At 42.0% G+C, this 27,555-nt stretch overlaps 1 protein-coding gene across 7 annotated transcripts in view; it reads left to right on the top strand.

The window, feature by feature from the left end:
* The window catches only part of WWP1 (WW domain containing E3 ubiquitin protein ligase 1), an 84,621-nt gene that overhangs the window by 40,370 nt on the left and 16,696 nt on the right, over window positions 1-27,555 (top strand). For all 7 annotated transcript variants that reach the window (XM_072951725.1, XM_072951729.1, XM_072951730.1 and 4 more), the window contains 10 exons: window positions 4,117-4,453; window positions 11,525-11,620; window positions 12,992-13,166; window positions 15,474-15,528; window positions 15,614-15,698; window positions 15,822-15,950; window positions 18,794-18,869; window positions 18,976-19,047; window positions 21,739-21,827; window positions 25,514-25,673. In XM_072951725.1, the coding sequence (XP_072807826.1) occupies window positions 4,117-4,453; window positions 11,525-11,620; window positions 12,992-13,166; window positions 15,474-15,528; window positions 15,614-15,698; window positions 15,822-15,950; window positions 18,794-18,869; window positions 18,976-19,047; window positions 21,739-21,827; window positions 25,514-25,673 (1,274 nt within the window). The remainder of the gene's footprint in view (window positions 1-4,116; window positions 4,454-11,524; window positions 11,621-12,991; window positions 13,167-15,473; window positions 15,529-15,613; window positions 15,699-15,821; window positions 15,951-18,793; window positions 18,870-18,975; window positions 19,048-21,738; window positions 21,828-25,513; window positions 25,674-27,555) is intronic.

The following is a 27,555-nucleotide window of genomic DNA, read 5'->3' as shown; positions in this document are numbered from 1 at the left end:
AGACTTTTGCTTTTAGCTTTTTATTTTGAAATACAGATTTACAGAAAGTTGCCAAGAAATGTGCAGGTAGGTCCCATGCTCCCTTCTCAGTCTACGCCAATGTTGACGTCTTGTATAACTATAGCACAATGTCAAAATCAGGAAATTGACATCGACACAATCCACACGTCATCAGTTACACCTGTGTTGTGTGTGTGTGTGTGTTTCTGTGCAGTTTTCATGTGTGGCTTCACGTAGCTACTAGCACTGCAGTCAGGATACAGAACTATGCCATTACCAGAGGCTCCCTGGCTCTCTACCTCCTTCAAAGCTGCAGCCACTTTCAAGAGTGAATTGACTTTTAAAGAACTTTAGTGTGTATGTCATACTTTTTAAAAAAGAGTAAAAATGATACTCAGAGTCTTCAATATTTCCACCTTTTTCTACTTTATTTGGGTGAATTGTGAGAGTACAAATGCACGGCGCTATGAGATGTGTGTGTCATAAAGTCCATGGGAAACTTACTTCTCAAGGACTAAATGTGAAATGAAGGAGGTCTGTCTTGTAACCCAAAAGTCGTAATGGCTGAAAGTAAGGCTTGAGATAGATTCATTAAGAAGCCAAGTCAGTGGATGTGGTCGTCTGTCTGTAGAGAAGGAAATGCTTTGCATAAGCTTCTGCTGTCATTCCCGTCACGTAAGATTTCAGTTACTTGCTTAGTGTAATTCTCTGTATTCTTTCATGAGCAAGGAACCTGTGACCCCCTTCTCCTTCCCTTCCTTCCCTGTCTATCTTATCTTTTTTGTCATTGTTAACAGGTGTTTATTTTGCAGCTCCTGTAGACTGGACACTGCCTCGTGTCTGGGCACGTACACATCACCCTGAGTTTCTCAGCTTCAGCACTGTTGACATTTTGGGCCAAATAATTCTCTGTTATGGGTGGCTTTCTGTGCGTTTTAGGATAATAGCAGCATCCTGGCCTGTACTTACTAGATGCCAGTAATATCATCCCTTTCCTCTAGTTGTGATAAACAAACACACCTCCAGACGTTGCTAAATGTCTTTGGGGGGATGGAGGACAAATTTGCCCCCCGGTGAGAACCACTGTGTATGAATAGTAATCCCTCCAGTCAGATACATGCTCCCCGTAGCCAGCTTAGAATCTCCCCTATTGTCAATGTCTTGCATTGCTGTGGTATACTGTTGAAATTAATGAACCAGTATAAATGTATCATTGTTAACTGAAGTCCATAGTTGACATCAAGGGTCATTATTGTGTTGTATGGGTTCTGTGGGGTTTGAGAAATGCATGTTGCCATGTACCCACCATCACAGTAGCACACAGAATTCTTTCTCCACTCTACAAATCCCCTGCACAGCTACAGTCCATTAATCCTCAACAAAGCAGGCGAGAATATACAATGGAGAAAAGATAGTCTCTTCAGCAACTGGTATTGGGAAAACTGGACAGCTACATGTAGATCAATGAAGTTAAAACACTGCCTCACACCATACACAAAAGTGAACTCAAAGTGGATTAAGGACCTAAATGTAAGACCGATTACTGTAACATCCTGGAGGGGAACGTAGGCAAAACAGTCTTTGACGTAAATCATGGCAATACTTGTTTGGATCCTTCTAGAGTAATGGAAATAAAAGCAAAAATAAACAAATGGGACCTAATTAACCTTAAAAGCTTTTGCACAGCAAAGAAAACCATCAACAAAATGAAACGACAACCTACAGAATGGGAGAAAATATTTGCAAATGATGTGACTGACACGGGAGTAATTTCCAAAATATATAAACAGCTCATACACCTTAATATCAAAGAAACAAACAACCCAATCTGAAAATGGGCAGAAGACCTAAACAAGCAGTTCTCCAATGAAGACATACAAATGGCCAATAGACACATGAAAAAATGCTCAGCATCGCTAATTGTCAGAGAAATGCAGATCAAAACTACAATGAGATATGACCTCACACCAGCCAGAATGGCCATCACTGTAGAGTCTACAAATGATAGATTCTGGAGAGGGTGTGGAGAGAAGGGAACCCTCCTACACTGTTGGTGGGAGTGTAGATTGGTGCAGCCACTGTGGAGGACAGAATGGAGGTTGCTTAAAACACTGAAAACAGACTTCCCGTGTGATCCAGCAGTCACACTCCTGGGCATGTATCTGGAGAAAAATAAAATTCAAAAAGACACCTGTGCCCCAGTGTTCATAGCAGCACTATTTACAGTAGCCAAGACATGGAAACAACCCAAACGTCCATCAACAGATGACTGGATAAAGATGTGGTACATATACATATATATAATGGAACACTACGCAGCCATAAAAATAAATAAAATCATGCCATTTGCAGCAACATGGATGGACCTGAAGATTGTCATTCTAAGTGAAGTAAGCCAGAAAGAGAAAGAAAAATGTCATATCACATCATTTATATGAGGAATCTAAAAAATAATAACAATCATAATAAGGACACAAATGAACTAATTATCGTTTTGATTTCTGGAATATGTATAAGCACATCTGACTGAACTTTATGATTGGATTACCGCATTCTGTTGATTCTTATTTTGTAGTTGTCTTTATTCCTTTGATAACTAAGTTTAAAAAGCTAACGCTCTAATCTGTTCTTAGAAACGATAATCAGTACATATATGTAAAATAAAATGTGCAGTATGCTGTATATATGTATTTAAAGTATTAATCAAAACAGACACAAATGTCTATGAATGTAAAAAAAAATACTGTAATATAAAAGCCTAATAGGGATTAGACCAAATGTCAAAAGAATATGATGAAAAATTCATAAACAAGGAGGAAAAATGCACATTAAGTAAAGCTATATTTGAGTTTCATGCTTCTGTGTTAAAATATCCAAGACAATGTGATCACCTTCAGTCTCTGTAATTTAAAAATAATTGCCATCTAGAGTATCTGTGCAGCATTACAGTACTTAATTCTTGAATGGATGTTTTGTAGGTTAGCATTCCAGTTCCTTTCTCTGAGAACATATATTCAGAAGAATTAATTTACGATATATTTCTTTTTGATTTTTACTTTAACAAACAATTCTAAAGCAAAAAAAAAATCACAGAACGTTTTAAATCATTTTCCTTTTTGTACATTAGACACATAAGAAATGAGTTTCTTCCAGGTTTCTGGTTATAGATTCAACAACTCTAGAGAGACTTTTCAGAAAAGGCTATAACAGCCCTTAGGAGATGGCCGGGTCCTTGGCCATCATCATTTCTGCACTGCAGTGTCTTACCTAGATCTTCAAACACTTTCATTTTATTTTGGCCTTGAGACATCACAAAGAAAACATTTTCGTATAGTTCTAATCAGGAGGACTCAAATTCAGTATTTTCTTATTTTTGATAAATACACTGTAAAATTTTAAGAAAATAAAGCATTTTCTTCTAAAAAAAAAACTACCTGAAGATTCCATTACTCTTAATTGTATTTCCCTCCTCTATTTCGCTTAGAACTTTAATATGTAATTTTCTAATAAGTTTTGTTTAATAATCTATTCTCGTTCCAGTTTTAATTTGACTCACTTTTATAGTGACATGTAGTTGAAATGGATCAATCACATTTAAAATGAAAATTCAGAAATTGTGTCACTGGATCCCAGTGCTGGCTGTTTCTCTAGAAAGTGTAGAATGAGTTCCTGGATTTTTTTTTTTTCCATTCTCCTCTAGGACTAGCTTAAGAATTAATGCAACGTTATATTTCCCACTATTGGCAAGAGTTCTTTTGATATTAGCTACATTTGCATATGGAAAGGGAGATTGAAACGAGTCATTTTAAAGTTTTTATGTAACCCATGCAGATTTTCAGAATAATTTTGAAGAAAAACATTTGGTATTTTAAAGTTGATTTCTCTTTCGTTAAGTTAGGGTTATTGGTGTGTATGTATATTCTTAAATTTTTATTATTTATACATTCACATCTAAAATGTGAGCACAAAAAAATATCTGTTTTACTTTATTTCCATCAGTACCTGATACATTGCTCCTTGTAAATTAGGGTCTGAATAAGTGTAATTGATGAGTTAGTTGATTGCCTTGCCATTCCTTGATATTAACAGATCATCTCATGAATTTTCCCTTTTCAGTCAATGGAGAATCATCCTCATCTGCACCAACTGGTGATGCTTCCACCGCGGGTACCGCAGGAGTGGCTGAAGAAACCACCTTGTCGTCAAATTGCATTAGCACTGCTGTCGAAGATCCTCCAGTTCAGGAAATCCTGGCTTCCTCAGAAAACAGTGAATGTATTCATCCTAACGGTGCAGCATTCGGAGCTGAGGCTAGAAGCGCGTTAGACCCTTCCACCTCCAATTCTGGAAGTAGCTCAGCTTCTGAAGCAGCCAAATTAAGACAGCCAGAGGGGAGCGTGGAACCCACGCGGCCGCAGTCTGCAAACGCCAGCACAGAGACTCTGCCCTCGGGGTAAGTTGAATCTTTTTTTAAAGATAGGCAACTTACATTTAATTTAAGTAGCAACTTTTTGATAATATGTGACTGTTGAATATGTATATATTTCCATTTGGTAAGTTGAAATCTGATAAATAGAATTTGTTTATTTGCTAAAAACGAAGTATTTTAGGGGGGAGGTAGTTAGGTTCACTTATTTATTTTTAGAGCAGGTACTGGGGATTGAACCCAGGACCTTGTGCATGCTAGGCATGCACTCTACCACTTGAGCTATACCCTCCCCCCACCAACAAGCCAAGTATTTTTTAAAACTATAAACAATTGCTCTTCTAGTTAGTATGTGCCGTATGTGCCTTACATCATTTGCAAGACCCTCCTGGTTTGATTCTTGGTTGACTTTCAGTTTAGAGTGACCCTGATGACCCTGTGCGTAATGACACACACAGGTTCCCTAGCTTCCTTTATTGTTGGCTCCCCGGGCAAGGGAACGGGTAGCTGGCTTTTTTCGCAGTGAGTACTGCGTGCTGGGGAGAGTCCCCTAGCTCTGCTGATTAGCGCTGTTACGGACTCGGGTTTTCACTGCTGCCCAGTAATTCTGGATCTCCTTTAAATCTCCCACTATAATTACTCAGCTTCCTGTGCTTGTCTTTAAAGGGTATTCCATTTGGTCATCTGTCCTGTTTTATTAATAGGTCTTTTTTTTTTTGACTCTTTACTTGGCTCTGGTGATACTCACATGATTGATTCATTGTCTCTCCCTTCAGGAAGCTTATTTAGTCGCTCATTTTTAAGCGTATATACAATCCAACATGAAAATGCTGTAATAGAATTGGGGTGTGCACACGGCGTCGTACACAGCTCACAGCAGTTAGAGCGTCTACTCTCGTAGCTGCTGGAGGTGCGGCTCTGAAGGTCTCCACCTCGTCACCCTCCTTGTCTCATCACAGTCACTGTGTCCATGCGCCCCTCACGTTTGAACTGTTGTTTCTCAGTGCTCTTCTCTGGCTCGTCTGGGTTTGCCTGTTGCGCAGGTGTGATTTCAGCCTTTGGTCTTCTCCTGCGTCTGCCTCCCCTGTTGAGTCTTGCACCCCCTCCCCATCACTTTAGCTGTGAAATCTATTTGTCCAGGCCAGACCTTTGTCTGAACTTCCTTTTCTCTACTTACTGGAAATCTCAGCTTGCTTCCTGCAGTCATTTGGGGCCCTACAGTATCTTTCCTTCCCTCTGAAAAATTTCTCATTGTCCCTTTGTCTTCTGTCTTTGGCAACTTAGTCATTTATCCTAGTCTCATGTGTCTGCAAGTGTGACTCAGGTATATAAGAAGCTGTTCTGACTGTCAAGCACATTCGTGATCTGGTGGGGGGTAAAGATAAGTAAAGAGTGACTGCAGTACAGTGAAGGCTGCGCCAGAGGGAAGTTTAGGGCGCGGTGGGAGGGAACATACACAGAGGGAGGTAGTGGGGAGAAACCTGCGCTCTTGAGATAAAGAATACCTTCTGGAAGAAATGACCCTTAAGCGGATTTCTGAAAGAGGAGTAGGGATGAACAAGGCAGTCATGGAGGCAGAGGTGGTGAGAGGTTTCATTCTCAGTTGAGCTAACTGCGTGTTCAGATCTCTGGCGTCCTTAGAAAGCGAGTAAACTGAACTCAGGAAATAGGATTTTGTTACAGCTTGAGTTGAGCATTTAGGAAAGCAAGGAAAGGAGTCCTGTGGAGAATTTTGTATGCCTGCTGAGGGCTTGGGAGTTTTAAGCAGGGGAGTGGCATATTTGCACTTAAGTGCAGATCGTTCCAGCAGTGGTGTAGGTGGGCTAGGAGCTAAGGAGACAAGCTAGGACAGCAGCCAGGTGTGTGTTTTATGAAGGAGAGAAGCAGCGTGCCCGTTTGAAATGGTAAGTCCCTAAACTTAATTCTGTGGGACCAGGTAAACACTTCTCCACGGCTGTAGCCACCGCATGCTGTCTTTTGCGTTAGGAGAATTTTGTAGGAATCCAGATGAGTGATTTTCAGATCCCAGGTTGCAACCTGTTGATAGATTGTGACGAGCATTTCAACACATAGTGAAGTATGTCAATATAGAATAGAGCAGAAAATACCTAAATGTGTTAGGTAAGTGTGCTAGTTATTTCTGGGAAGTCCTTTTCTGGTGTGTTTGTCTGTATAAAATCTGTGGGTAAATAGTCTGGCGCACACAGAGATGATTATGTCAAATATATTTCTTACTGTGTGAGCTCTTGCCCAAAAAGTTTAGAAGCTGCTAATCCAGGTGAGAAGTGAAGGAGCCTGCAGTAAGGTGGGCGCTGGTCTCCTCGGGTGACGTTGGGCCGGGGGATGGTCACTGGCGTGAGGAGTGGAAGGGGGTGTGGAGCCGCGCTCGGCTCTCCGGCCAGTGCAGCACGTGGCTTCTGTAACCATGTGAGTCAGCAGTTTTCAGATCTACATCTTCCCTCTTTCCTCAGAAATCTCCTTGGTTCCTATGCTTCCTCTCTTTGGTAGCTTAGTGTTACTCAGTGTAACTTCGCCGGTGTCGTGAAGGAAGAGAATTCTAGCCTGAGGGTGGCGACTGAGCGTTAACACCAAGCGCGATCTTACCCAAAGGCCGTTGCACTTGCTCTGACTTCTGTGTGGAATGCCGTTCGTCACATATCTGCATGTCTCTGCTCAAATGTTACCTGGTTCCAGAGGCCTTTCCCGATTCCCTCTGTCCAAATCAGGCCCGTCTGTCCCCATCCCTCTTACCTGGCCTTATTTTTTTCCAACCTTCTGTTGTGAAAATTTACAAGCATGCAGGAAAAGTAAAAGAATTTTGCAGTGAACACCCTTGTATCTGTCTACCACAGTGTCTAACTGACATTTTACTCTGCTTGCTTTATCTCCTGTCTCTTCATTTCTCCATTCGTCTAATTTTTAAACATAATTCAGTAAGTCACAGATATCAGTACATTTTGGCTCTCGAAACTTCAGCTTGCCTATCATTAACTAGAGTTCAATATCTGTTTAAAGATTTTTAGGTAAAATGTACATAGAAGAAAATGCACATGTCTTAAATATACCATTTTGATGAGTTTTGACAAATGCAAATCACCCAAACCCTTATCAAGATTAGAATATTATCATCACCCCAGAAAGTTCTCTCAAGCCCCGTTTCAGTCCCTGTCCCTACTTTTAGGGAATAAGTCATCGCTGTCCCAATTTTTCACCGCAGTAGATTATAAGTTAGTTTTCCCTGTTATAGAACTTAGCATAAATGAAATTGGTATGAGCTCTTCAGGGTTTTGTTTTGTTTTGTTTTAAATCAGCATGATGTTACTTGTTTTATTTTTCTTTATAACATTTAAATCACCAGGTGACATACATATGTTTGTGTGTTACTGTCAGTTTCTCTCCACTAGACTGAAAGGGGGCTTTACTGAGTCCATTTCTGTATTCCTCATGCCTAAAACGCTGTCTTCCATACAGCAGGTACTCAATAAATATTTATAAGTAAATTAGTGCTTGATTAAATGATTTTGAGTCAGTGAGCAAAGCCCCTGGCTGGTAAATGCTTCTGAGGAAATGGTTGACAAGGTCAAAAGCTCCTGAAAATTCAAGTCAGAGGAGAATTGAAAGGCACTCATTGAACTTAATGACAGAGAGATTATTCATTATTGACCTTTGACAAAGTGGTTTCTGGGAAATAGCGCTGTATTCAGACGTCTCTGTGATGGAGTGAATGGGCTGGGGAGGGGGTGGGGGGTGGGGTTGGAAGTGTGATAGAAAGCTCTTTGAAAGAGGGGGAACGATGGTGTAGAGCTTTTTCCCTGGGAACATACAGGGAAAGAGGAATGTTTGGTAGAGGCGAGCAAGAAGAAATATGGAACTGGGGAGTAGTCTTTTGTTTTAAAAAATGGGACTGACATAGAAGGCGGTCAGCTGCTGATGGCAGGAGCCAGGAGAGAGAGGAGCAAGCGCACGGCACGGCCCAGCAGCTGTTGATCGTGGTTTACGAGAAAGCAAGTCTTACATCTACCCATTATCCAAATTTGAAACCAGTAGTGACCCAGTTAGTAACTAAATTCTGTTGTTTTTATTGTAATGTCTTTACCAGAATCCTTCCACAGTGGGTTTTGGGGATTTATACACAGTGTCTTAGTGAGACAGGGAGACTGTGTCTAGACACTGGAGAGGGGAGGAGCGTGGTTGAAGGTGAGGGGCGGCAGTTACACGTCGGCCTGTGTCTCCATGAAATTGAAGAACTCCACTAAGAAGTCTCGCCCGTCGGCCTGGTACCTACACCTGTTTGGGGGTGTTCATGAATTTCTATGCTGGGATAATCCAGTCTCTGGCCAGTTCCAGCCCCTCACTGTTACAGGGTCCACGGGGACAGCTCTTGTGGGCTGTCACTGTGAGTCCCCCAGACGAAGCCTGGGTGTACCCCTTTGTCCCTATACTGCCCCCCCATCGCTGCCCAAATCCCGCTCTGGTCACCGCCCAGGCCTTAGGGACTCATTCTTGGCGACTGTTGTTCCCTACCAAGTAGACTGTCACTCTGGGAGTGACAGCTCAGTGAGCTGCTTCCTGGTGCACCAGCTGCCTGGGAGAAGAGGAAGCACAGCGGGACCCCAGAGTCGCTGGGCAGATGGAGAAACTGGCCAGGCCCCTCCCCTGGTGGCCAGCAGCGTTGTCAGCAGAGGGCCGCCTGGTACACAGCAGGCCTGCAGCCTGGGGCGCCCTACCACGGGGGGCGGGGGGGCCGTGTGATTTGCTTTTATTAGGGAAGCGCCTGCACGGCATTCTTGATGTTGCCTTTTGGCCCACAAGGCCTAAAATACTTACTATCTAGCACTTCCCAGCAAAAGTTTGCCTACCCTTGATCTAGGGAACCGAACATAGAAAATTACAAAGATGGTATCCAAAAGTAGTTCTGAATATGAGGTTCTGTGTAACAAGCAGTTTGGTTTGAGGAAGATAAATTCTCTTTGGAACGAAAACACTGAAATCTGAAAGTGACCCCTTGTTGTGGAAAACCTAAGAACCATGTGGCTTGCATTATGCTTGGAACCTGAGTGCTTACTGAGTATTTATTGACTGTTAAATTAGAAATGTTTGCGGTTAACTTAGGATGAAACTAAAAAAGGGCTTCGTAGTTCATTTTATGGATGGTGCTCTTGATTATGTTTCTTTTTGACGAAAGGGAAGCTTGGTGGCAGATGTGAGCAGCCCTCACGCTCAGCGGCTCTGAACTGGTAGCTCCTCAGAAGGCAGGTGCAACTGATCAAAGACCCAGTGAGCTTGAATGTTTTGAGAGACTTACGCAACTGGAAAAAATATTTGGAGTTAAATTAATAAGAAGTACATAGAAAATAAGAAAGTGGGGGGAAAGGAGACAATTAAAGAGACAAATCATGTTATGTTCCATGGCTCAGCTGTCGGAGGGTTTACACAGCCCTAAAAATTGTAAGGGAAGGACATGGCGTACGAGTGCATTTGGAGCTGTTGGAAGGAGGGTCCAAGTTACAGAGTGTATGTTTGCAGTAAAGAGACAGCTTTATCTTCCATAGTGAGAAATCAATACATTATGTTTGAAATTTAACAAGTAGTAAAGCAAGCTTGTTAAAAAGAGAAAAAGACGTATATGTAATTTTGATAAAAATTCAAACCTAAATTAAAAGCAGTAAAGAGTACTTGTTAAGGAAGGATTGAAACCAGGAAACTTTGATAGAGAACAGCAATACAAATTCAACGACTGATTGTAGGAATTAATACCTAAAAATAGCAAAGATATCGTTATTAGGGAGTTCTTGAAACTTGATACACTTTGTAGGTATTTGTTTTTGGCCAGTAAGCTTTCATACAAATCAGTAGCCCATTGGTAAGTATTCCCTGAATGTCTTTAAAATGAAATTCCTTAAATCCTACCTTTCCATGAACTTTTTTGTTATATAAAAACAAAGGAAGTAAGTCTGAAATTTCAAGTTTTAGTGAAATACTTATAAATCTAGATTTTTGTAGCACAGGATAGCATGGGTGTTTCAGTGTAGGATTTTATACCACTGATTTGTGATAGATAAGGTTAATAGTTTATGTGATCCTAAGTCAGCTGTGAACTTGGGCACCTTCATTGTTCATGGTTACTGTTTAAACATCTCGTGACTAATGTTAGATGCGGCTTAAATGGATGATTATTTTTTGCATGCCATTTAAAGTATGTATATATGTGTACACCTTGTTTAGGGAAAAACTTCAATATGTATGGTCGTTGTGTAGGAAAATAACTTAATTAAAGGCCTCTAATCAAAAAGAAGTCAAATTAAATTGGATCCTTGTGTCTAAGAGAAAGGAAAATATTCTTCACTTTTTCTGCTTTCAGTTGGAACCAAGAATGTTAAACTCAGAAAAACCAGGTTTTTATTTTTTATATTTAAAATTTCTATGCCATTTTAAGGAAAGTTTAGAGAGGAAGAAACAGGGATCACAGAGGAAAAAATGAGAGTGGGGAAAATGAGAGATTGAGAGTCTTCAAGATAAAACAGAGAAAGATAAAACTGAGATGCCCATAGACTCAGAGACTTACCAAAATGAGAGAGGGGTAGACGTGCACAAGAAGGCACTCTGCATCTAGAAGAAAGAATTGTCCTAGAGCTGTGTCACCTCCTGATTTAAGGCCATTTCTGCTAAAATCTTTCAGATGTGTATTTTTTTTTTAATAGCAGGCAAAAATGGATATTACTTCATTGACATTTTGTGCTTTGGGAGTGATATTAGGCTGAAAGTTCCTTTACCCTTGATTAAATTTCTGTTTTGTGATTATTTGGAGTTCTTAAATTAGTGACTTAAATTCAGGTATTACTCAGTGCTCCCTGCTAACTGTACTTACCGAGTTTCTAGTACTGGTATTAAGAAAGGAAAAATGAAAAAAGTGAAAAGCACTAATAATCGAGAAAAGAAACAACTTCATTTTGTGTGTGTGTGTTTGTATATACATATCCATATATATATAAATACGGTATTTTAAAGTAAAATATATCTGTCATTTTCTGGATTATAAGGAGTAGTTTTTCAGGTTGTCTTGGTTTGTCATCTTTGACTTTTATGTTTGCATTTTAGGTGGGAACAGAGAAAAGATCCTCATGGTAGAACCTATTATGTGGATCATAACACTCGAACCACCACGTGGGAGAGGCCGCAGCCTTTACCTCCGGGGTAACGTAGCGTCTCACCATCTTCAGCTGTGCTTTGTCATGCATGTAAACGTTTATCCAGTGCAGCACAGAATGATCCTTCCTTCCTGCGGGGTGCATGAGTTTCCTCGGTCTGCCTTTGTGGAGAGCGAATGTCCAGTAGACCAGATTGGTCATATTGTGTCTCTTTCACAATTAGTCGGAAGGGCTTCCTTAAGAGATTGTCAAACACTGGTGTGAGTTTACTGAGAGCAGTTGCAGAATTTTGACCCAGTTGTGGTCCTTGTTGCTTTTTAGTGACGTTCTCAGGACAATTACGTGTATGAAAGGGACGCAGGTCTGATGGAGGACGGCTTATATGTGCGCTTCCCCATTTCATGAAAAAAATACAAAAATTTTGAAAACTGAAAAAAGTTTACGCTCTGAGGCTGTGATTCGAGGCCATTCACAAACCGGTCTTCCTTCTCCTTCCTGCTCGTTCATAACCGCGCACGCTGCGCCCAGAGCTGGCTGAGTTACGCTTACAGTCTCCTCGCTCTCTGCCTCTGCCCGGAACGTTCTCCTCACTGTCTTGGCCACGCGCGGTATCTGTCCCTGCACGCGCAACTCAGGGTCCGCCAGTGTGAACATACTCAAAGTCCAGAAAACTCAAGGCAACAATGACGTTATTTTGTGAGATTTGTTGCTGAAAGGGTTTTGAAATCATAAGAATTAATGACACAGATTGGCTTAAAGTGAGCTGCCCCTTGGAGGATGGGGAGAATTCTGGTTGGTGGAGAAGAGCCTTCTACTCTGAGGGAATACTAAAACAAAGCCGTGATAGAATGAAACGTATGACACACGTGGGGCCAGCAGGTAGCTGTTTGGCTCTCACATGGGGCTCCTGAAAGACCTTAGTGGGGTTGAGGCTGAAATGGTGAGTTGATTTCTACGCTGTGCCCAGAAACGGGGGGAGGTGACACAGTGTGGTCCCTTCTGCACTTCCGCGGGAAGGTGGGTTTAAAAGCTATGAGTTAGTTGACTTAGAATCCTGTACTTGGGCAGGGATGATAGAGGCAGATTGCTAAGTATACAGTAAGCACTTAGTGTTTATCTGAAAAAGAGGGAGAAAGGAAAGTCAAACTGACACGGGCACTGTTCAGACTGTGGCGTCTTTTTTAGACAGTCCTTAGAAATCACATACGGGAAGAATGAGAAGGTAATTCAGCTAAAATAAATAGCAAATGACACGTTCATAATTCTCAAGGATGTCAATACATCCTTTCAACTTATCATGTCTCAGACTTGGTTTCTAAGTGATTTGAGTGAAGAGTTACCGAACGACATTGTAGTTTCGTATATTAAGAGATGATCGTTTATTTTCATTTTTCTCACTGCTGATTTTATTCGGTAGTTGGGAAAGAAGAGTCGATGATCGGGGAAGAGTTTACTATGTGGATCATAACACGAGAACGACCACCTGGCAGCGGCCCACCATGGAATCTGTCCGGAACTTTGAGCAGTGGCAGTCCCAGCGGAGCCAGCTGCAGGGGGCCATGCAGCAGTTCAACCAGCGGTACCTCTACTCGGTAATGAGGGAGTTACAAGACGTTAGCACAACCGCGTCCTCCAGGCACTTGCCCTTTTCTAACTTGGTGACTTTTCTCAAATGTTAGAGATTGCATTACAAGTTTATTTTTCAGTGGCTGTTTATAATTAGCATTTCTGATGTACATAAGCACTTTAAGTTTTTTTGTTTTTCTTTAATTCTAGTTTACTAGCATCACTATACACTCAGGCTTTTGTCTTTATTAAGTGGTACTTCCACCAGTGCAATTTCTTAATAAAGCAGTTTGTCTTTGCCAATTCCCAGTCCTCTGCCTTTAATTATAATCATTTTGTTTGCTTTAGATAAAACAAGTTGCCTCCTGTTTATTAAGGCCAGTCTTTCCATAGTCCAGCTACTCTGATTCCCATCCCAGGTTCTCAGAAACAACGCTTTCATCTGCTTTGGCCCACCAAGTATGCATTCTTGGGATTACAGATAGTTTTGTCTGAAAACCTCAATGCTGTCTGAAAATTTGACCAATTGGTTGTCTATTTTTTGCCATAAGCAAACACCCACAATATTAATTGAGGGGAAAATCCCTTTGTGAAATAGATTTGATCACAGTAAGTAGGAAGTACGAATTTTAAGTACTGGGCATCTCTAGATAGTGTTCTGAGGCAACTCGAAATCCCAAAATCTAGAAGGGAGTTAGGAAAGATACAGAAAGGAGGCTTACCTCTTTCTTCAGAATCCTGCCTCAGGCTGGCACATCCGACTCCACTTTCCTCGAGGGTTAAGTAGTAAGTTCTCATTTGCGGATTGCGCCGCTCCCGGTTCTGTGCAGCCAGCAGAGAGTGGGCGGGCCAGCCCAGCCATCCCGCGTCTCCTGCTGCCATTGCTGGTTTTTCCATAACTTGTACAGAAATCTGTGTAAGGGTCCGCCATTTAGCTGTGCATAGTGAACAGATGATATACTCTGTGTGGTTGAGCTTCACTGTACACATGAAAACCTTTGGGAGATGGCAGAATTAGGTGATAGTGCACATCAGAAGTGTGTTCTGCACACAGCAGAATGTTTAAGGACATTTCCTTAAACAGACTGAGGTTTGGTTATCCAAATACAACAGCAGGTCTAGGGTCAGAGTCTGGGCCAGTTCTGCCTTGGCTTGGTAGTGCCACCAAGTGCCCAGGTTCTCTCTGCCCTTGTGCTCCCCCCTCCGGCTTCATGCTTTGAACCTTGATCTTCTGGATCTGCTGTCCCTGGTCTCATTCTACATCCAGGCAAAAAGAAAGGGAAGGGGAGACTGGGAGAGGGGATGGCTTTTTTCCTAGTAAGCCCCTGCCCTTTACTTGGAAAGGATGCCCTCACCAGGGACTTCTGCCTGTCCCTCATTGGCCAGACGTGGTCAGTCTGCTAACGCAGCCACAGGGAAGGCTGGGAATGGAATGTTCTTAGATGGACACATTGATACCACAGATAAAACAGTGATGTGGTTATCACAGAAGGAATAGAAAATGGATATTGAGTACAATTAACGGTATCTGTTTATAAAATATTTATCAAGATGTGTATACTTGTATCATTAAGAAGTGATTTTACAGGTAATGATTTTTATATTTGTCATTCTTTTAAAATTGATGGTAAAATGTATTTTCTTTTGACTATATTTCTGGGTTGTAATACGTAAGCATTAATAAATTTTTAAGTATGAATATATAAAAGATACTAATAAAAACATTGAAGTTCATTTGTCTGTATATAATACTGAAGTTTAATTTTATTTATAGGCATTTGCTTTAAGGAAAACTGTGGTAACTGTTTCTTTTGGGCAGGGCGGGGCAGGGCGAGGTGATTAGGATTACTAATTTTTTATTTTTTAGAGGAGGTACTGAGGATTGAACCCAGGACCTTTTGCATGCTAAGCACATGCTCTACCACTGAGCTACAGCCTCCCCTTAGCGATTCTCTTTTAAAATAATATTACCTCATCTAAACACCACAATTTGCTATATACTCTCTGTCTCATGCCTTTGACTCCTGTAGACTGTTACAGAGTGGGCTAAAAGATTAAAATGTTAATGTCAGTATATCATTTCTAAATCATGTTAGAGAAACTAATTAAATTTTATCACTTGATTGACTTCTCTTAATCTATTATATTTTTAGGACTTTGTGTCTTTAAATTACTACATTCACATTCCTTTATTGTATTTTTTAGAGAATTATTATAAAATGTGATTCTGTCAAGTGCTTAGTTTATTCTTTTATATTAAAATACTGCTTTTAAATTTCATATATTAAAATACTGTTTTTAAATTTCTTCTCCCCACCCTCTTCTCCAATCAGGCTTCAATGTTAGCTGCAGAAAATGACCCGTACGGGCCTTTGCCACCAGGCTGGGGTAAGCGAATCGGTTGTTGGTAAAAATATCTGAAAGGTATATATAGCATATAGTTGTTAAATGCTCTGCTCACTCTATTTTTTAGAAAAAAGAGTGGATTCAACAGACAGAGTTTACTTTGTGAATCATAACACGAAAACAACCCAGTGGGAGGACCCCAGGACTCAAGGGTACGTATGTGCTGCGGCCTCCGTGTCCCGCACGCGTCTGCGGACAGAGCCAGGTCAGCCTGGCTTCAGGTGTTTCCTGCACGTAGAAGATGCTCACCGTGTGACTGTAACGTTACCTTTCAGCTTACAGAACGAAGAACCCCTGCCGGAAGGCTGGGAAATCAGGTACACCCGGGAAGGCGTGAGGTACTTTGTTGATCATAACACAAGAACAACAACTTTCAAAGATCCTCGCAATGGGAAGTCGTCTGTGTAAGTGAGGTTCTTAAATGCTGGGTGATGAGGACATAAAGGTTTGCTTCCCGTTTAGTCTCGAGTTTAGCAGCAAACTTCACATTGCACATCAAGAAAATCTACACAAGCAGTGCTCTAGTTTACCCGTCTTTGCTCTGCCTTATTACAGAATGGGTTTGTGGCACAGAGTTCCTTAATAACAGTAGTAAATGCGTAGCCAGTGAGTGCTCTGTGCCCTGGGTTCTTCTGAGCGCTTTATGTACATTAGCTCATTTTATCTTCCAGCAGCGACTTGAGGTAGATACTGTTATTTTCCAAGTGAGGCTTAGGGAGCGTAACTCACTTACGCAGAGTCGTACAGCAGGTAGTGGAAGTGGCTTCCGACCAAGGCGGTCTGTCCAGGGTCTGCCCGTAACAGGCCCATCTCCTGCTGCTGCATCAGGGAGCGCGGTGGTCAGCAAAACTGAAGCTCCGGGTAAACATGACATCATTAAGCATTTGAACGCTCTCCTTCATCCGCAGTCTACTTAGGTATGATGTCCTTGCATCACTAGGGAAGGAGAAGCAGCCATAAAAGTCTCACAGATTCCCCCGTCACATCTGCCCACCTGTCAGCATCGGGCTTCGCTCTTCATCCTGAAGACGAGCTCGCACTGTCGCTCTCGAGTGTCGTCCCTCCGCTGGTGCACCGGAGCCCTGCTCTTCTCAGTTACTGCCCCCGCAGCCGGCTTTCTAGCCCCCATCATCAGCTTTTCTTTCTCTACTGAACTATTCTCACTAGCTGTTATTTCTCCTAGGTCAAAAACAAGCAAAAACCCCAGCTCTTCACCTTACAAATCCATCAGTGACAGTTCACTTCTGTTGCTACCCTTAGGGGAATATGACCTGGAAGAGCTGTCTCTGAATGGCTGTTTCTGATTCCTCTCTCAGACGGACAACAGGGAGGCTCCCTGGTCCTGGCCTTACTGAGGGCACTGGGGACCTCCGCGTTGTTCATATGGGGGCGGCTTTGTGAGTCTGTCTCATCTGACGCAGTCAGGAGCATTTGATGGAAATTTCTCTCTCCTGACTCAGCTTGCTTGGCATCCTTCTGCCTTTCTGGTCTCATTTCTTCCTCTCTTTTGTTGGGTCCTTTTTTTCTCTTCAGCCTCTTGAGGTTGAAGTGCCCAGAGCACTTAAGTCTCTCCTCCTCTCTCTCTGCTCCTTCCGTGGTGACCCTTGTCCAGGTCACACTAGTGACTCACAAGGCGTCTCTGGCTTGCGCTTTTCTCTTTAAGTTTTGCTTCACGCGTTCAGCGGCTCAGTTGATAGCTCCAACTCATAACCGCTTCCCGAGAGCCCCGTCACACCTGTCCGGCCTGGGCTGTTTCCCGTCGTGTTTGATGACGGTGTCACCCTCAGGTGTGCCGGGCTGGAAGTCTTGGACTCATCCTCGACTTCTCTTTCCCGCTTACCTCACACACAGTCAGTCCATCAAGAACTCTAGCTACCTGGCCTTCAGAGTGGATCCAGAATCCAGCTGTGGCCACCACGTCCACTGCCACCACTTGGATCTGAGCCACCGTTGTCTCACCGGGAGGGGTTCCTCTAAGCGTCCCTCTGCTTTCTACCCACGCCTCATTTAATGTTATTCTCTGTGTAACACGGGGACTGTTTTCCTTTTTTTTTTTTTTAAGTAAAAAGTTATTCCTTTGCACAAAACCCTTCAGTGGTTTCCATCTTAATCAGAGTGAAAAGCGAAGTAATCACAGTGGCTTCCGGGTCCTTCCAGCTTCGGACCCCAGCTGTCTCTCCAGCCTCATCTCCGTTTTCCCCGCTCATTCACGCTGCTTCAGCCTCACCGGCCCCTTCCTGACACCTGAGGCCTCCACACCGGCCTCTTGCTTCCTCTTCACCCAGGCTCACCTGTGTGGCTTCTGTCCTCCATGTCTGTGCTCAAATACTGCTTAGTCTCTGAACCCCACTCTGTTCACCCTTTCACAGGTGAAAAATTCTCCCCACTTCACTCCATGTCCTTTTCACACTGCCTGTTTTCCCTTCTTGAGGAGCGGGAGTGGTGAGACATTTATCCCCCTCTACCATAGTGGTTGACTTATTCATTCTGTTTCTTGTCTGTCTCCTTCACTAGCACACAGGCTCCACAAAAACAGGTGTTTTTACCTGTTTTATTAACAGTAATGCTCTCACTGCTTAGAACAGTGCCGGGTACATACTGTGCATTTTTGTAGATATTTGTGGAATGAATTCACTTGACCCTGACAACAGAAGAGAGCATTTTTCATGCACTCCAGAATGTTCCCTTTGATGTGAAAGTTCTTTGCACTTTTCTCTTAGGCTGTCACTCAGTAGGCGAAAGGCCCAGCCCCTCTCAGTGTGAATAGACCCTCTCCCTGCGTGCTGCTTCCTCTGCCTCTTCCCTCACCCACCAGCTTAGCCGGGCCACCTGGGTGTCACTTGTTCCTGGGAATTCGATTCTGCTTAGCTGACTCTCTGCAGCCGTGTTTGTTTCTGTTTTGGATCAGGTTTAAAGTTCATGTCTCTTCTGTCTAGAGCCTCTGTCCTCCTTCAATTTAAGGGTTATCTCGAGGTTTTCTGTGAAATAGTCAGTAGTAGATTTTAATATTTTAACTGACTTCTTTGCAAAAGATCCATCATACACGCACTCTCCCGGTGTGTGTGTGTGTTGTGTGTCCTCATTGCTCGAGTCTCTGTTGGCCCACTAAATGCATCTTTACTTCTCTCTCAGCAAGTAAGTTTCCAAGGTCATTTGTAGGACTCTGGTACACTCCAGTTTCATACTGAGTATTGAATATGCAGCTTTATTGTGAGTTAACACATGGTTTGCTTTTATTTTTCTTTAGAACAAAAGGAGGTCCACAGATTGCTTACGAACGCAGCTTTAGGTGGAAGCTCGCTCACTTCCGTTATCTGTGCCAGGTACTGCGGTGGTAAATAAAGCTTCTGCTCGTAGCCATGTAGTCTTACCTCACACAGCACACAGGCTGGAACTCACATGGTATCATGATACTGTTTTTGTTTTCAGTCAAACGCGCTACCCAGCCATGTAAAGATCAACGTGTCCCGGCAGACGCTGTTTGAAGATTCCTTCCAACAGGTAAGAAAGAATTCATCAGAACGGAATAGTGCCGTCAGCCCGCCCTCTGTATCTGCAGCTCTTGAATCCATGGCTTCAGCCAACTAGGTAGAAAATAGAAGAGGAAAATGTGAATCTGCTTTACGCTGGCAAATGACAGGCATACCGTGTTGTGTTGCTCTGCACTTTATTTCTCTTTGCACATACTATGTTTTTTGCAAATTGAAGGTCTGCAGCAACCTTGTGTTGAGCACGTCATTCAGCACACTTTTTTCAGCAGCATCTGCTCACTTGGTGTCTGTGTGTCACATTTTCGTAATTCTTAAAATATTTCAAACTTTTCCGTTATTACTGTATTTGTTATGGTGATCATTGATCTTTGATGTTACTGTTGCAAAAAGATGATGGCTTGCTGATGGCTCAGATGATGGTGAGCGATTTTTTTAACAATAAAGAATTTTTAAATTAGGTATGTGTGTTGTCTTCTGAGACCGAATGCTCTTGCACCCCAATAGACTACAGTACAGTGTAGCTTCTGTAAGCACCGGGAACCCAGGAGATTCCTGTGACTTGTTCTGTTGTGGTAACTCTCTTTATTTCGGTGGTCTGGGGCCAAACCGGCAGTATCTGAGGCATGCCTATACCTGAGTAGTACGTACACTGTCTTAGGTATTGTAAGTAATTTAGAGATGATTTAAAGTGCACGGGAAGATGTGCGTAGGTTACATGCTTGCGCATCCTCGGATTCTGGTGTCTGTGGGGGTGTCGTGGGACAGCCCACCTCGGATACTAGGGAACACTGTACAACTTGTCCCCTTGCATTCTGCATCTCTAAAGGGAGTTAGCACTTAGAATTGTAAATTATTCAGAACAGGAAGGCTACCACAAAAAAGAGATAACAAGAGAAACTTGGCAAAAAAAAAGGGAAAAAAAAGAATAACTACTGCTTACTGATTGTCCATTATAATATTGGTCGTAAGAAACCCCATCACGTGTTGAGTGACTGCCTTATGCTTGGCATTAGCAGCGTGTATTCACCATTTCGCTTAATTCACCCTCACAGCATCCCTTTGAGACAGCTCCTATCTCCCTTTTACAGGCAGAGGTACTTAGGCTGAGAGACAAAATTATTCTGCCATAAATTAGATTAGTAAAATGAAGCTTAAAGAGCTTCTGGAACAAGTTGATGCATTTTGACACTTAATTACTTTTCTAAGACTTTATTAACTGAGAGAAAAACGTCTTGATAATGCTACTAAATTAAAATTAGGTTGGTATAGGTACTGTATTCCATTTAAATACTCCTTTAATGACCCCAGTGTTAATTCCCACCTCCTCGGTTTCTGTGTAAGTGCCGTGATCCCGGGAGACCTGCCAGCGCCCCATGCAGACCCCCGCTCACCTCCCTCGCGGTGCCGTTACCGCCGCTGCGCTGTAACACGGCCGCTTCCTTTATCTCCCTTCCTGGAATTAGGCCCCAGGGGAGCACAGCTCTTTAGTTTGCTGCCGTTGCGCGCAGGACCTAGGACGGTGCCTTGCACATGGCAGGCATTAGTAAACTTCTGGTGCGTGAATAGGTGAATGTAATAGGTCTGCCTTTCCTAAATCACCTGCAGAATACTTAAAGATAAAAAAACCAAAATATTGTCAGTTTTTTTCTGATGAGTTCGAGAATTTTTCTTCTTAGTCCCCTCCCAGCGTATTACAGCGATGCGCTGGATTCTCCGTGTACACAGACACACGGGGACTTCTCTGTATACGAGCCAAAATGGAGTAACAACTCTCCGAAGTCAGAGACGTTCACTGCCCAGCTGCATTTTACTAGCTTTTGGAGTCTGGGCAAGATACTCAATGTAGCTACTATCAGAACTTTTTTTGGTTTAATAAATTCTTAGCTAGTCCAAAGCTCTGTTTGAACTTCACTTTAGAAAGCATCCATCTAAATTCAAGGTAGATTTGACTGTGCTCTGTCCCCTGGCCCTGGGAGACTCGCGCCGTGCACGACTGAGCCTGTGGCTGCCTGTGAAGTAAAGGCTGCTGCCGAGCTGTGCCCCGACCCAGCCCAGGCTCAGCTTTGGTTCTGACGTTTGTTTGGTGGAAGTAATTCATTTTTATCCAAAAGTAAAGCCTATTTACTAGTAACCTTAATGCAAGCCTTTAAGAACTGTAAAAATTTGGTGTAGGTATTGTTTGAAGATACGCTTTCTTACACATAAATTCATCATCTTATAAATAACTCTTTACAACAGCTGAGATCCCTTCCTTTTTCGAATGGCAAGCATGGTTTAAAAGCAGGACCCACAGCAGTAACTTCCGCTTCTCATTGAGTGTTGCTAGTCAGAGAAATCTGCTGGTCACCTTTTGCAAGATTTTGGTACAAGTTGGAGAGTGACAGCGGAGGGGATGTTTTCCAACCTTAGAAACTGTGTCAAACTCTTCCTCTCTTGCTCCTCAAAGCAGAACTACCATTTAATACTAGAAGAAAGGAAAGATACTATATGAAAGTGGATCAGAGAAAGCTTAGTAGAGTAAGACACAGCTGTGCTAGTTTGTGGAACAAATCACTTGATATGTATCATGAATTAAAAGCATTGTCGTCTAAGATAAGGAAATGTGTAATTTTGAAAATACAGATGAAATTTAAATAGAATTGCTTTGGAAGGATTTTGTGTTATATATGTGTTTAAATATCCATGTTTTTGTTTTAATTAGATTATGGCGTTAAAGCCCTATGACTTGAGGAGGCGGTTATATGTCATATTCCGAGGAGAAGAAGGGCTTGATTACGGTGGTCTAGCAAGGTAACGCAAAAAACACATCTGCTTTGAAATAAGTGTACTTCCGTTGTATGCAGTGGGTATATTCTTGAAAAGATACATTTTTTCAACAGCAATCCAGAATTATCTTAAAAAACAAAAATTGAAATGTTGACACAATTCTAGAGGAAACCATTATTATGTTGAATATCCTATGCGTTTTCTCTGCATTTATGGTTGACCCTTGGAAAAATGGGGGTTAGGGACACCGACCCCTACGTAGTCAAAAACATGCATCCTGCTGTCTCTGCCTCGGAGACAGAGGAGTGTGGGGTTAACAGATACAAGCTACTGCACATAAAAGAGAGGAGCAGCAAGGATTTACTGTACAGCCCAGGGGATTATATTCAGTATCTTGTAATAACCTATAATGATACAGAACCTGAAAAATACATGTAAGTGAATCACTTAGCTGTACACCTTAAACACAAGAGTGTACATCAACTATAATTCAATTAAAAGCAAAACAAAGGACTTGATGAGTGACTCAGGCAAGGGCAGGAAGCTGAAGCAGCCTGGCTGGAATCAGAACTCAAACCCTAGTTCTTTCAGTCCCACACACTGGGATCCCTAATTGAACACAAACTTTCCCCCACACTTAGTTAATTTAAAGATTTATTAAACAAAAATACAGGTACTATCTTTGTTGAAAAAAAATCCTGCAGAGTTCAAAACATGTTGTTTAAGGGTCAGCTGTATATAAATCTGTATACATGTGTGCTATATAGTACATATTGCTGTTTTGTTTTTTAAACAGTTGATAGCAGCTCGATTTTGTTATTTTGTGTATCATGGACAGCTTTCCATATCACATATTGAGCTCATACTAATGGTTGCACAATGTTCCATTGTAGAAAGAGAGCGTAATTAATGGAGGACCATGCATACGGTTGTTTCTAATTTTTTGCTATTATAGCAGTGTATGTGGGTTTTATGTTTGTGTTTTTAATCCAATCTCAGTCCGTTTGAGAATACAGTTTTCCACATTCACTAGATATACTGTTAACAGACACTTGTGAAGCACTGTGAATGGGAAATCCTTTTTAATTTTTTCCCTCAATTACTTTGCCTAAACCTAATTTGAGAGCAGTTTAGTTTTTAGTAAAATATTTTCATTAAATATTGCCAAAGAATTAAACTTGCTTTTCATAGAAACAACTCTCTTTTTAAACTCACATTTCATAGGTGGTCAGAATTATAAAATCACAATTTTAATACAACTGGCTTTTAAAGAGAGACGTGGGACTAGACACAACTGGTGGAAGTAAACATGTGGAATTAGCAGAGTTGATTGTGATAACATATTTTCTCTTCCAAAACTTTATTAAGCTTTTTCAGAAAAGAAACTCTACTTATCACAATGAGTGTTCAAATCACATCTATTGTGACTTGTCCAATTTCAGAAAAGTTCAGACATGAAAAAGAAAGATACATCTTAGAAATGAAACATGCTATTACTTTCACAGCACCTGACTTTATAACATTCACATTCTTGTCTGAACCCTTACTCACCTCAGCAGTTTGGGGTTTTATATTTTGATGGTGTTAATGCATATAGTCAGTTACTCCAGACCATGGTTTTCTTATTCCCAAACTCTTTACTTTGATTCATGTATTGGTTTTGGTTTATTCAGGAGTTCATAAGGGTGATATATTACTGTAGTTTCATGTGTTTGAGAATGTGTTTTCTGTTGCTTTTGTATTGAAACAGCAGCACTGGATATAAATTGCTCACTCAACACTAGTTTCTCCAGTGCTCTGTAGACATTGCTCCACTCTCCTCTGGGGTTGAACATGAGCACTGTCAGTAGGAGGTGAGCCCCTTGAAGGAAACTTTTTTCTTCTGGGTACCCAAACGGTCCTTTTCCTTGAAGTTCACTAATTTCATTGTTGATTGTTTTATATCTTTGTTTGGGAACATGATAAGATCTTCCTTAATTTAAGGGAAATTTTCTTCTATTATATCTTTGAGTATTTTTTCTGTTCCATTTGTTCCATTTTTCTTCAGGAACATCAGTCATGGGTATGTGGAATCTCCTTTGTCAGTCTTACATGTCTGTCATCTTTTCTCTGATCATCTGTATCTTTGTGCTTTTTTATTTTGTCTTGGTTTTTCTCAAACCTATCCTCATGTCACTGTTTGCAGTACTGCTCTGCGTTTTGCTGCTTCTTACGTGATTTTTTCATTAGTGGTTTTACTGTTTTCTTCATTTTCTTCTCTAGGCTCTGCTAGCTCATTGTTGTCTAATATTTTTTCAACCTCTTGTATCTCTTCATTTGAGAATATAGAGAAGGATATATTGAAAGTGAACTCTTCTGCCTCTTGCTAGTTTGAATTTTTCCTTCTTTTTTCCTGGTATCAGGGTATAGGTTAGATGTCATGTTGTAGTCATTCTCTGTTTGAATGTGTTTGGTTTTCTCTGGGCTGTTTGCTAGAAGTGATCTTCAGCAGCTGGGAATTTGATTTCTAGTTTTTTTGTGTCTAAACATGTTCTCAGTAGATCTGTTCAGTCCTCTTCTCTGGGGACGTCTTGCTTCAGCCTCATCACAGCGGGAAGTCGTCTTGGTTCAGCTGCTGTGTTGGGGCTGAACTTCGTTTTATAAATTGGTTTTTATCATTTCTCAGTTGATGTTGTGTAGGGACTCTCTTTACCCTTCAGGCAGTTTCCAGGATTGGATTTGAAAAGTTTTAGGAAGGCATTTGTAAACGGGTAGCCAGGCCGGATCTAGCCAGCGTAGTTTTGGCCCCCATTGTGGTTTTAAATTTTTTTTTTTTTACATTATTTGACAACATTAAAGAAGATCACTAGATTATACTTGAGAATCAAGATTTCTGGTTTCTCTTTAAAAACACCCTCCTGCCCACCCCACCCCCACCCTCCCCACCCCCGGCCAGTGGCTGAACCAGAGTAGCTGCTTTCCCTGGAGGGAAACATACACTCCTTTCCACTTTGTGCCACTACTGCCCAGTTGTCTGAGGACTGTGATTATATGCCCAGAAGTAATTCTGCCTTAAAGCTGATGGTAACTTTGGTCAGGGATACGGTGAGGAAAGGGGGCTTGCGGCTGAGTAGAGAATGGGAACCCACGTAGAGAAGGAAGCCCCCTGTATTCATTTACTGGTCACTGTAGGCATTTGAGCTTAGAACCCTGCTTTAGAAGAAATTGCTGTTGAAGAGAATCTTTTGCGAATTGAGTTTATTTTGTAATATAAATTACCAATCTTTTATCTAGTTGGGTTTTTTATATTGAACTTAATTTGAAATGAGGCAGACTAGGTGGTAATAAGTTAAACAGTGCCTATCACATTTGAAGATTTCACCTTATAAAATATTAGTTCCATTTTTAATGCATTGGCAATAAAATTAAAGCCATTCCATAGCAGCAGTGCTATGCATTCCAGTATCAGCAGCAAACACTTATTAAAACCCATTGCGTACAGGTCCTAGAATGCCTATAAGAGTTAAGGGTACAAAGAATATATAAAGACGTGGCTTTTGTTTTGAGGAGCTTACAGTGTGGTGATGTAGTAGTCGTGTGGGGCTGAGGCTGAACGGTGGAGTTGTTAAAGGCTCTTGAGCAGAGGTATGTAAGGGTGAATTTAAGATCATTTTTAAATTCACACGTATATATATGACTGCTGAAAATAATGTTGACTTATTTTCTTATAGAGAATGGTTTTTCTTACTTTCACACGAAGTTTTGAACCCCATGTATTGCTTATTTGAGTATGCTGGCAAGAACAATTATTGTCTACAGATAAATCCTGCATCAACCATTAATCCAGACCACCTTTCCTACTTCTGTTTTATTGGTCGCTTTATTGCTATGGTGAGTCCTGACTTTCTGTTGCTTATTCATTTATTTATTTAAATTTTGCTTATTTCAAAAGTATTCTAGAGAGGACCTTTAAAAAAGCTACACATTATCCTTGGTTATGGATGTTCACAAATTTTGTTACCAAGAAGTTTGTCTAGAGAAGTTATCAAAACAGTTTATTTTTTGAGTACCTGTGTGAAACCGAGACTGGGAACATGAGGGTTATTGATGCCACTTGGTCTTTCAAAGTCTTTTCATTTAAGCCTCATTACAGCATGACTCCTTTTCTATAAAAGGAAGATCTGAGTTGTGTAATAATTGAACTTGATTGATGTTTTTGGAATTTTCAGAGTTCTGCAGAAGCCCTTGTGAGACTCTTGTCTTCTTGAGAAGCAGTTGCTTTTATTTATTTGCACTTTATTATCTGTTCATTCACTCAGCAATTCACTGAGCACCTATTGTGGCATCGTAGTATGAGATGGATGAAACCATGAAAAAAAGGCAGTCCCTGTTCTCAGGGATCTAGGTTCCACGAGAGGGAGACAAATAAGAAATCAGTGTGTGCCGAGGGAAGGGGAGTGCTGCCCTTTCATACGCTGTGATTAGAGGAGGCCTCCGACGGGTAACATGCATACAGAAACAAGAAAACAAGGGATTGAGTTATGCAGCTGTTTGGGAGAACAGCATTCTAGGCACAGGGAACAGCAAGCAAAAGACTCTTGGATGGAAGGACGTTTCTGAATGAAATGTCATGGCCGGAGCAGCGTATCGGAGAGGAGGTGGTGGAGGTGAGGTTGAGAGGTACTGGGTGGGGCCTTCAGGGCTCACCGAAGGGTTTGAGCAGGAGTGACATGATCTCAGTAGCACGACGGGGCTTAGCTTTGAGCAGGCTCGCCCCGCTGCTGTGCAGAAGAGAGGCTCTAACTGGGGGCAGAGGAGGGCAGCAGAAGCAGCAGGAAGACCTTGTGCGGTGACCCGGGTGAGAGGTGGCAGTGGCCTGGGCTTGGGTGGCGCGGCAGTGGGGTCGTGAGAAGTGGTGTGGAGTCTGGACGCGTTCTGCAGGTAGAGCTGAGAGGGTTTTCTGATGGTTTAGATGCAGGGTGTGAGAGAGAGAGTCAAGTACGGCCCCAAAATGATGGGCTGTGTGCCTGCTCGCAGTTGCCTTTTCCTCGGGTGGCCGGGTGGTAGTGAGAGCGTGTTTAGGGGGTGGAGGGAGTCAAGAAGTGGGATTTCGCTTGTTAAGTTTTGTTACATTTAAGGTGCTTGCAGACATCCAAGTGCAGAAGTAGACCAGCCGGATATACAAGTCTGACCCTGAGGGGTATCTGGGTTAGGCTGTGCGATCGTCTGAGGGTGAGTGTGGGCAAAGAAGTTGAAGCACACTTACAAGGAGGGAGGTAAGAAGGAGCCAGCCGAAGAGCCAGGGAGGAGGAAAGGGTAGGAGAATCAAATGAGAGTGGTTTCCAGAAGACAAGGAAGAAGGAAGTGCGTTTCAAGAAGAAAGAATTGGTCAACCGTATCAAATACTGGTAGGTTGAGCAAGATGAGGTCTGAAAAGTAACTGTTCAGTTTGGCCAGGTGAACGATATTCAGGAGCAGGGGAGAGGAAAGATTGATGGGAGTGAAATAAAGAGAGAATGGAGGGAGACATGAATATAAACAGATCTTTTAAAGAAGTTTGCTGTAAGAATCAGAGAAATTGGGAATGACTCAGAGTAGGTTACTCCCAAACAGGGGAGGGGAATAAAACATTTATATGCTAACGATGATGATCAAGCAAGAGAGGAAGGAACTTGATGAGGTCAAAGAGGTGAGGACCGTGGGAGCAGTGACCCCGGGTAGGAGAGTGAGGAAGAGCTCTGTGTGGTGCAGACAGAGGTAACAGGTAGCTTCT

This window comes from Vicugna pacos, chromosome 29 (assembly GCF_048564905.1).
Source record: "Vicugna pacos chromosome 29, VicPac4, whole genome shotgun sequence".
Classification (NCBI taxonomy): domain Eukaryota; kingdom Metazoa; phylum Chordata; class Mammalia; order Artiodactyla; family Camelidae; genus Vicugna; species Vicugna pacos.
Note: the sequence above shows the minus strand (reverse complement) of the source record. Positions and strands in the feature narration are given on the sequence as shown.